Here is a 10869-nt window from a genome sequence, read left to right as displayed (position 1 = left end):
TTATAAAAACGTAATTGTATGTAATGTCTGAGCTCCAGTCTGCCCACACTAGTCCATGCTCAACTGCAACGGAAATCATGGAGTTGAGTTTAGTCGGCTAAGCATAGCCATATGATAGGACTATATAGATATGACTAATAGGATAGGCTAACTTATTCATCATGACATTATGCATAAACTATTTAATATTCTTACAAAATATATAGGCTATCCTATGGCAATAGGAAAATGACTAAAGTCAGAAATAATAGCCTAGAAAGAAAATCACTTTATTCAAACCAATTAATGAACAATTGATTGTGCTACTTTGATGTATTCTTCATGCTTCCAACGCAGTTATTTTACGCCTCAATTGCCTTATATTCGCAGACCTTTTCGCTGCAGTCCTCATTTTGTACACGGTGACAAAAGTGTTTATTTCAAGAATATGAAGGTAATGCACCTGTTCTTCCTCTCTACTGGTCGAAACATGACTACAGTACCCACGAAACCCTGCGCTCAGCCTCTCGCTCACTCTGTGCTCTGCGCCAGTCTGTTCAGGGAACCAGTTCGCTTGGCCTTTTTTCTGCATTCTCACTGTTGCCTGGTGTCAACCTACACTCAGTAGACATATCCCTCCCTCTTCAACGACTGCTTTCAATTTGCCTTCACTTTTCTTATCACGAGCACTATTGGCGTTTGCGCTGCCAGTCAGACGCCTCTACCGTAGCTGGAGTTTAGTAGCAACAGCTCGGAAACATCTGGCTGCCGCAGCCCTTCTCTCTCTGCTCGCTCGGTCCGTCTTTCCTGCCACTGCAGGTTGTTATGGAAATTTGTTGAAAGTCAATCTAGTTATTTTTCAACCCCAAGAAGATTTGACGAAGGACGCAGGAAGACATTGGAGCTTGTTGTCTGTAAGTGCCTTTAATACCACAGTCCGAAAGGGTGATGAAAGGAGGTTAAAGAATGAAAGGGGAAAAAGTAATTATCCTTTCTAGCGACTGTTGTGTTCACAGAATAGTTGCTACATTAGCTCCTTCGTAGTGCCTGTCGGCATTGCATCGGGGCCTGCTACAGAACTGCAATAGCCTACTACTGATCGAACGTTTACTTTTTTGTTAGCCACCGTGGCTAGCTAGCTTGATTGCGTTAGTGTGTGCGCGAGATATTGGACTTGTAGTCTTGCCAATGTTGTGTTGTGTTGCTCGCGACAGTCTTACGTTCTGGAAGCAGCAGCGCAGAGAAATGTTGGTAGACCCCTGGAGGAGTAGTTTACATAGGTTGACAGATACATTGATCAGTTGCTTGTGTCGGGAGCAACGTGTCATGTCCAGACTCAAGAAGTTTAGAGAAGTAATGGCTAATTTATGACAGTTGTTTCCTGGCTTTTGATCTTTTTGTAGACTAGGCTATTCCAAAGAAAGGCAATGGCAATGATACAATGTATATAAATGGATAGAGTGTTGTGTGTGTTGTAATATTAATGTTGCGACATCGTTACCCAAACACACTATAGGGCTATTTAATGAGTCATTCTATCCTTTTCTGTAAAGGAATAAGCTATGTTCTGTGAAAAGCCTCGTATCCTGAATCGGTAATATAGGCTAATTATGTCCTATTTGCATGCAGTCGTTTAAACTTTCTGATTTGAAGGTAATTTAACGATATCTATGAATAACATAATATATCTGGCCATAAGTTTGTTCTAGTAGTCTATATATTCGTGTGTTTCTCCTCTTTCTAAAGTATAGGCTACACTCATTAGCATAAATTGCTATTCATTCCTAAAGGTTTTGATCATGTAAATATAACTAAACTTGTGAATTGTATTACCCTTATGTCAACAGGAACATGTTGAATGTCTTGAATGTAAAGTTGACATCTATATAGCCTTCACAACAACGTTAATATATAATATAGTCAATTGTTATTGTTTTATATGAATAATAATGCTGCATATAGATGCATTGTTGTGGTCCACTCACATGGCAGAATAATTAATTTATTGTGGAATAAAAATACCCCCTGAAAAATTCACACGAAAGAGTGGAATACTTTCACAAAAGAAAGCAGAAGCTGTAGTCAGTTTTAGGCGGCCCATTAAGGAATAGTGTAGCTTTTGTTTAGAATATCACTCATGAGGTCAATACGATTGTTCCCATTGTTCTTTTATTAATTTTTCTGTCAGTTGTCCGAAGGGAAATGAATGACGGTAATGGCAAGGGCAGTGAACCATAAAGAAGTCGAAAACAATATCAGCTGCGTGGATCTGTCAGTTGCAAATGGGCTGTGCTGGGCTTTGTTTATGGTTACTGGAAGGAGGGCAGGCGGCAAAAGAAAAAAAACTTGAGGGTATTTAAATTCACCGCGCAGGAAACTAGGTTAGAAAAAAGTGTCGGTTTTCACACAGACTTATTTTCTTAAATTCTCCTTTACTTTAGAGTGAAGCGGTAGGGGGAAGTTGTCTAGTTTCCCACCCAAGCACCGCAATACATGTACCCCCTTTTTTTAGAGAGAGGAGAAAACAAGAAACAAAGTTGTATAAAGGAGAGGCTGGTGGCAGAGTGTAGAGGAGTAGCATATGGCTGTAAAAGGAGCACAGCTGGAGGTAGCATTTCCATCTGAACATGATGTCAGAGCAGCTGACAGGCTGCCATCCCCCAGTCTTTTATTCCAACGCACAGACTGGGAGTTAGTGTGTGTGTGGATCTGTGTGCAGGAGGAGGTATCTCATTCCCCTACAACATCTCCTCCACTTTGCATCTGTCTTTTACAGTTAGCATTTTTTTTCTCTCCTACCCCCTCATTGATTCTGCAAAAGAGCTGCAGCCAGTCCAGCTTTTCTACTACAGTGGACTTAATCAAGTTGATGCATACTGCAGGTACTGTGGGGAAGGGTCCGGGGCACTGGGATGGTTTTGTTTTGTATGAGGAGCTCTGGCTTTTCCAGGGCTTTTCCCAGGGTCAGGCTACTTTTAGTCAGAGCTCTATGGAAAAGGAAGTGAAGGATTTAGTCTACGTGTTGTGTATGTGTACAGTAGTTGTTTACTGTAGCTAAGCAGGGGACTTTTGTAGTCAGGAAGCGCTTTCCTAGTTTTTCTCTGGTTTGTAGTGAGCAAGTTGTGCTTGGAGTTGAATGTTTGTTGAAATTATCATCATTTTGGGGGGAAATTATTGTCATTTGTTTAAACCAAAATACATTTCTTAATTTGTGTTTAATGATTAAACGCTATTTAACGTGTATTTATTGTCTGGTAAACACACAGTATTCATTGATCAAATCTGGTCTAACAGATAACTGCTACTACCAAAATTGGAACTTTATACTCAAAGTTATTCTGGTTAAAACATCCACAAACTATGTTTAAAAAAAGTAATCTATAGTGCCATTTTTACTAAGAATAATTAAACATTTTAAATCTAACTGGCTGTGAAATTACTTGAAAGCCTGATGTCCTCTTTCCCTGGCTTGTGTTCATTTCTTCTGTTGGTGGTGACTAATTTAGAACTTGCAGATTTGAGCTGCCTGAATTGGCTAGACAGCTGTAATCGCACTCCTCCTAGTCTTAATCTCTTTATCTGGGCAGCAGCTGCCATATGGCCCCAGTCAGCTGGATCAGATGTTTGTAAGCCTCCTTCTCCGTCCCTCTCTGTCCTGACAGACCCCTAATTTGATCGCTGCTACCTTGTGAGTTGTCCAACTATCTTTATTTTTAGCCATCTTAAGGATTAGGATGGCTGTAGACTACAGGGCACTTAAAGTGATTGTATTGTAAATCTTCAGTGCCGTTCTCTTTGGAGAGGGTGTGCAGTTTCTAGAAAGATTTGAGGAGGGGGAGCATGGGGTGGTGGGGGTTGGCTGGGGGGTTGGACATCCTTGTCCCTGTAAGCCTCTCATTAAGGAAAATCTTAACTCCGCTCCAGTGAGGGGGATCGCACACTTGTTCACTCACATTCAAAAGGGTTTATTGAACTGCTTAATGTTCAGGCTCATGCATTATTTCAGGCAAAAAATATATACTTGGTTAACAGGTGTGATATTACTTTTTTCTCATTCAAATGTATGAATCTGTTATTATTCAAGTTTATTTAGAAAAACTTTAGAGAAATATTCATGAAATGTATTTCTGGAATAGGACTCTCTTTTTAGAACATATAAATAGCAGTGGGAGTTGACAAAAAAATCCCTTTTGTAATTACCAACAAGGCAACTTGTTTTTCAAACCCTTCAATTCCGCGTGTACAGTCGTTATTCTCAGTATACTCTGGAATAGGTAGCTTGTGTATGTAAGCACTGTACCTGAAAGCCTGTTACCTAAAGAAGCTGGTCAAGCCAATGTGGGTTATTAAAAATAACCTCACTAGGAGCTGGGACAGCAAAGCGTGGAAGCAGTTCAGTTAGCAGGCGTGCGGGAAGACATCTGTGTGACCAGGAGGCGCTTAGCTGCTGAAGCTGCTCTGTGATCATGTGGAACGGCCATAGGTCGCAGTCTAGAGCAACACCTCTCCCAAGTATCGTCTGGAAACATTTAGGTTTATGGAGCAATTACACTTTACCTGTTTTTTATTTGATGTTTGTGTGTCTGAAAGTTTGTTGGTGGTAAAACATGTTAGCAGAATTGTAAAAGGAAAATGTCTCTTTGGTGATGTTTTAGTGACAGTTTTGTAGATATAATTTAGTTTAAAATGTCAAGGATTTCTTGTGTAGGCTAATTTCTGTTCCCTTTTGAGTGAGTGAGAAAGAGGGTGAGTGAGTGGATGAGTGGATCCAGACAGGTTGTCTACAAGCTGAAACAAAACAGTATCTCTTCTAAAATAATGTGCCTCTAACATCTGCTGTCTGTTCTAGGTTATGAAGACAGCATGGAGTTCCCAGACCACAGCAGACATTTGCTAGAGTGTCTGAGCGAGCAGAGGCATCAGGGTTTCCTTTGTGATTCCACTGTTCTGGTCGGCGATGCCCAGTTCCGAGCCCATCGAGCAGTGCTGGCTTCATGCAGCATGTACTTCCATCTCTTTTACAAGGACCAGCTCGACAAAAGGGACATTGTTCATCTGAACAGCGACATTGTTACAGCCCCGGCGTTTGCTCTCCTGCTGGAGTTCATGTACGAGGGTAAGCTCCAGTTCAAAGCCCTGCCCGTGGAGGATGTTCTGGCTGCTGCCAGCTTCCTCCACATGTACGACATTGTCAAGGTCTGCAAGAAGAAGCTGAAGCACAAAGCCACTGCGGAGGCAGACAGCACCAAGAAAGAGGAGGATGCTTCCAGCTGCTCTGACAAAGTAGAGAGCTTCTCCGAGGGCAGCACGGGCCACCCAGCCACAGCTGACCTATTGCCCAGTGACGATGAGGACCTGGAGGCCAAACAGGACCCCAGCAGCCTGTGGATGAGGCTACCCTCCGACCAGGCGTGCACCCCGGCCACTGCCACCAGCCCAGGGGAGGCTGACGCCCATGGCAGTCCCCCCAAGCTGCAGTCCCCTGCCGGCAGCCCCAGCAGCTCTATAGGCTCCCTGTCCCGGAGGTCCGTGGGCTCCCGTGGCTCCCGCAGAGTGTCGTCGGATGCAGACTGTGTCCTGGACTTGTCTGTGAAGTCCAGCCTGACGGGGCCCGGCGAGGCCTTGTCCAATAACCCCTACTTCTGTGGTGTGGTGACGCCTGATAGCCTGAAGGGCACCCTGGTCCAGGTGAAGCAAGAGAAGAACACTGGCTCAGACGATGAGGACCTGGTGAGCGGCGACTATGAGATGGACCACAGCGGGCCAAAAGCCACCCCTCCCAGAACCAACGGAGGTGTGAACCACCACGTGGTCAGCAGCCATGCTCACAGACGCCTGGAGGCCCACCTCTCAGGCCTGCGTGACGCCTCCCTGGCCAGCGAGCTGGAGCATGGCGACAAGGTCAGCGATGATGACATGCTGGGGGGAGAGAGTGAGCGGGCCCAGGTCGAGGCGGCCAGCATCGACAGCGCCCTGCTGCCCTACGTGTCCAACATGCTGAACGCCCCCCACACTCAGATCTTCATGTGCCCGCTGTGCAACAAGGTGTTTCCCAGCCCGCACATCCTCCAGATCCACCTCAGCACACACTTTCGTGAGCAGGAAGGCGTGCGCGCCAAGCCCGCCAGCGACGTCAACGTGCCCACCTGCTCCATCTGCGGCAAGACATTCTCCTGCATGTACACCCTGAAGCGCCACGAGCGGACTCACTCTGGAGAGAAGCCGTACACGTGCACCACGTGCGGTAAGAGCTTCCAGTACTCCCACAACCTGAGCCGGCACGCCGTGGTGCACACCCGAGAGAAGCCGCATGCCTGCAAGTGGTGCGAGCGGCGCTTCACCCAGTCCGGGGACCTGTACCGCCACATCCGCAAGTTCCACTGCGAACTGGTCAACTCGCTCTCAGTCAAGAGCGAAGGCCTCAACCTCCCCACCCTCCACAGGGACTGGACCATAGAGGATAGTTCTCAAGAACTGTGGAAGTGAACCCTGCTGAAATAATCAGGACTTCTTTGTTTTTAAGCTAAATGAGAGAGGTAAGGTGAGTTGGAGCATGGGTTGTGGGTAGGAGAGGGGTCTGAATCAGTCATGTTTCTTGTACGTACATTGCAAAATCTTGTTAAATGGCACTTTAATAGGACATGAACATGTTACTACTGTTTTCCTTTGTTCTGTTCTATTCTATTTGTTCAGATTTAGTTCAATATAAAACATGGCCACTGGTATCAGTAGCCAGTGTTTTGTCATCTTCTTGTGTATAGATACACTCCTTAATCTAAGGCACACCTTCAACGACAACCATATGAAGTGTTCAGGTAACACACGGACGTTAAAGACTATTAGAATCCACTAAACGGGTACTGTAATTATCAATTTATACCAGTACACATGTGTGTGTGTATTAATATGTGTGTATATAGTGCACTATATTTTTATTATCACATTTCATTGGTGTGTGTGCGTTTGCGTGTGTGTTTAAGGAAACTGTGCAAAGAGGTCTGCTCTAACAAGCTTCTGCTCCTTAAGCTCTTGACTGATGAAAGACATATGGCACTCATGCAATGTACAGCTTCCTTTTTCACATGAATTGAAGTATTTTCAAAAATTCTTTATGAATGATTATTATACAATTTCTTAAATCTATCTGCAGCCTTTAAACATCCCTTTAATTTAAGTTGGCTGTATCCTATAGGTTTCCATAGTGATTATGGATGTATTTTTGGAAAATGGGATCTGTTATTGCATGAAGTCCAACCTGTATATTTGAAATGTGAATTACTGTATAACTGTACACTGTAATTGAGCAAATATAGAACAGACTATGTGAATATCCAAGGGTGCAGTCGGTTAAAAAATCCGGAATATTACAGAATGAATATGATTTATCTTACCTTTTCTTGTTGTTGTAGTTTTTTTTGTGTGTTTTTTTTTTGGGGGGGGGAATGTATTCTAAATTAACTTATTTCATTCTTAAGTAGTTTATTTATTTTCTCTGCTCCTTTTGAGAGTCCGTCGGGACTCCTTTGAAATGTTATTCTGGGCTGTGAAGATTCTGTGTCAATGCACTGGTCTGGGGTTTGGGTTTGTGTAGCGGTATGTGAGGTGAAGCTTGTCGTCAGACAGACAGAGGTGGCAGTGTGGGCTGAATGCCAGTAGTGACCTAACTAACTAATCTACTGAAGATCTCCACTACTGTGTTTGCCTCCCGCCCACGCAGCACTTCATCACAGTCTACTCTGCTGCATGCTGGTCAGGGAGTTAAGGTTCCCAACTACTGTAGCTATCCAGTTAACGTTCTGCTTTCTCATCGACATTAAGTAAGCGTTTTGGGTAATTTATTAATATTTTCATTTGGCACTTGTTTCTAACTGTGCGGCCAATGAGAATGTGTCGCACTGATCTATGAGAGAGAGAGATGCTCACCTGCTCATGCCTGAGTACTCCCAAAGGTTATTTCTGTTTCAATAGTAAAGCCTGAGTACTCCTGAAGGTTCTTTGTTTCAATGGTAAAGCCTGAGTACTCCTGAAGGTTCTTTGTTTCAATGGTAAAGCCTGAGTACTTCTGAAGGTTATTTCTGTTTTAAATGGTAAAGCCTGAGTACTCCTGAAGGTTCTTTCTGTTTCAATGGTAAAGCCTGAGTACTCCTGAAGGTAAAAGCTGAAGAATCGGAGAGCAGCACTACACTCCTAATTTGCATGTCTATGTGTATCTGTTTGAGTCCTCCTATGTACTGTATGTACGCACGCCTGTTTTGTACTGAAAGCATAATCCTTACTTTTGAAGGGGGAGAATGGGCATGCTTGATTGCACCATTAAAGCTTATTTAACAGATTTATGCTGAAAAGATGCCTTTATGAAAATTAGTTATAAATTATAGATTCAAGAAATCATGGATACTATTACATTCAAGAGGAGATGTATTTAATCATGAAATTATTGAATTAACCTTAACATTATAATTTCTCATTTTTATACAATTTGAACTGTTCTTTATTTCCATATTTTATTTAGGATTTTTCAAATGTTCACATTTTTATGAATGTGAACATTCTGAGAAAAATGCTGCACTCAAAAAACATTTGTGCACAAAAATCATGGAATCAATCAAACAAAAGCAAAACTTGAACTCTACCCAAACTCAGTTGTTAGTATGTAGGGTTATGAATGTCTGCACTTGTGGGGAGATACTGGCATGCCTGGCCTGGGGGTTTGGCTTGCTCTTCAGTGGACGTGGTAGCATCAGCTGGTGACATAGGTGCTCCTTGCCAACCATATACACTTGTCATGGCATTTTGCACAGTGGTAATTGATCTCTTTGCATCCATGGAAAATATATCATATGTGGGTTAGCGCTCTGTTTGAAGACTTATTTACAATTATTGCTGACTTTTCTTATTGTACTTGACCGCCTTAAAACTACTGTAAACAGCTTGTTTTTTTTTCACGTTATCACTGGAACACTGAAAGTGTGTGTAACTGGACTGTTTATTGACCATTTTTAAATAGAAAGGAAGCTGTGAAATGACCCAATAAGCATCTCCATTTACATCAATTCAACTTTGGTTACTTGAAAACAGTAAAGGTCCAATGGGGGAAAAACGTTCAAATGTAGGTGAAGAGAGGGGAAATAGAAAGAAATCGGTTAAAAAGGACAATCACTGTATGAAAAAGAAGCAGATTTTGATTCAAATATATTTGCTTCCCTGTGAGATTTTGTTTCTTTTTCTGGATTTAGACATTTAGCTTTGACAATCATAGTATGTTTTTATTTTTTCTCAAGGGGAGTAAATTCTAAGGCTGTTTAGTTTTGTACTTTTTTGGTGTGCTGTTGTTGACATTTTTAAATTGTGTGCAAACTGCAATAAATTATAAGAACCTTGAAACTCAACTCCAATGTAAATGTGTGTGTTTAATTTGTCACATAAAGAGTGAATAACATGGGTACCATTCAGTCAGCACAAAACTACCGCACATTTAGAAGATTAGTTAAATGCTTATTATACATATTAATACAGCTTAGAGCCACAGTCATATTTTAACAGAAGGAAGATGTCAATCTGCTGAATTATTGTAAAATGAAGTATTTTTTCTTCATTTAGTTTCATAAGTGTTATAACAGACTGGACTTCTCAGAGGCCTGTATGTATTAGATACAAGCTCAATCAAATGTTACAATTACCAGTGTTGGGGAAGCTACTCTGAAAATATAGTTTACCAAGCTACCACTTACTTTACACTGGAGGAAGTTAAGCTACACTAAAGCTACCCTTAAAAATATATAAACTCAGCAAAAAAAGAAATGTCCCTTATTCAGGACCCTGTCTTCCAAAGATAATTAGTAAAAATCTAAATAACTTTACAGATCGTCATTGTAAATGGTTTAAACACTGTTTCCCATGCTTGTTCAATTAACCATAAACAATCAATGAACATGCACCTGTGGAACGGTCGTTAAGACGGTTACATTTGGTAGGCAATTAAGGTCACAGTTATGAAAACTTTGGACACTAAATAGGCCTTTCTACTGACTCTGAAAAACACCAAAAGAAAGATGCCCAGGGTCATCTGCGTGAACGTGCCTTAGGCATGCTGCAAGGGGGCATGAGGACCGCAGATGTGGCCAGGGCAATAAATTGCAATGTCTGTACTGTGAGACGCCTAAGACAGCGCTACAGGGAGACAGGACGGACAGCTGATCGTCCTCGCAGTGGCAGACCACGTGTAACAACACCTGCACAAGATCGGTACATCCGAACTTCACACCTGCGGGACAGGTACAGGATGGCAACAACAACTGCCCGAGTTACACCAGGAACGCACAATCCCTCCATCAGTGCTCAGACTGTCCGCAATAGGCTGAGAGAGGCTGGACTGAGGGCTTGTAGGCCTGTTGTAAGGCAGGTCCTCACCAGACATCACCGGCAACAACGTCACCTATGGGCACAAACCCACCGTCGCTGGACCAGACAGGACTGGCAAAAAGTGCTCTTCACTGACGAGTCGCGGTTTTGTCTCACCAGGGGTGATGGTCGGATTCGCGTTTATCGTCGAAGGAATGAGCGTTACACCGAGACCTGTACTCTGGAGCGGGATCGATTTGGAGGTGGAGGGTCCGTCATAGTCTGGGGCGGTGTGTCACAGCATCATCGGACTGAGCTTGTTGTCACGCTGTGCGTTACAGGGAAGACACCCTCCTCCCTCATGTGGTACCCTTCCTGCAGGCTCATCCTGACATGACCCTCCAGCATTACAATGCCACCAGCCATACTGCTCGTTCTGTGCGTGATTTCCTGCAAGACAGGAATGTCAGTGTTCTGCCATGGCCAGCGAAGAGCCCGGATCTCAATCCCATTGAGCACGTCTGGGACCTGTTGGATCGGAGGATGAGG

The 10869-nt window shown here is 43.2% G+C and overlaps 1 protein-coding gene across 5 annotated transcripts; it reads left to right on the top strand.

Moving 5' to 3' along the window:
* Positions 1-570: 570 nt before the first annotated feature.
* LOC121578093 (zinc finger and BTB domain-containing protein 18-like) lies at positions 571-9368 on the top strand. Of its 5 annotated transcripts, none has more exons than XM_041892220.2 (2): positions 571-893; positions 4829-9368. In XM_041892220.2, the coding sequence occupies exon 2, from the start codon at positions 4843-4845 to the stop codon at positions 6463-6465; it is 1623 nt and encodes a 540-aa protein (XP_041748154.1). In that variant the 5' UTR covers positions 571-893; positions 4829-4842; the 3' UTR covers positions 6466-9368. The 5 variants fall into 5 exon arrangements, with proteins under 5 accessions (XP_041748154.1, XP_041748137.1, XP_041748160.1 ...); XM_041892203.2 differs by lacking the exon at positions 571-893 and adding an exon at positions 2541-2861; XM_041892226.2 differs by lacking the exon at positions 571-893 and adding an exon at positions 2891-3667.
* Positions 9369-10869: the final 1501 nt, after the last annotated feature.

This window comes from Coregonus clupeaformis, chromosome 1, assembly GCF_020615455.1.
Source record: "Coregonus clupeaformis isolate EN_2021a chromosome 1, ASM2061545v1, whole genome shotgun sequence".
Lineage (NCBI taxonomy): Eukaryota > Metazoa > Chordata > Actinopteri > Salmoniformes > Salmonidae > Coregonus > Coregonus clupeaformis.
The sequence above is the reverse complement of the archived record's forward strand: the minus strand, read 5'-3'. Positions and strand labels throughout refer to the sequence as shown.

Excerpts from the sequence above, each read along its gene's own strand:
- LOC121578093 (XM_041892203.2), top strand. The coding sequence starts at position 2,561 with ATGGCTGTAAAAGGAGCACAGCTGGAGGTAGCATTTCCATCTGAACAT. Across the intron at positions 2,862-4,828 it reads CAAGTTGATGCATACTGCAG|GTTATGAAGACAGCATGGAG; the intron begins GTACTGTGGGGA and ends TGTCTGTTCTAG.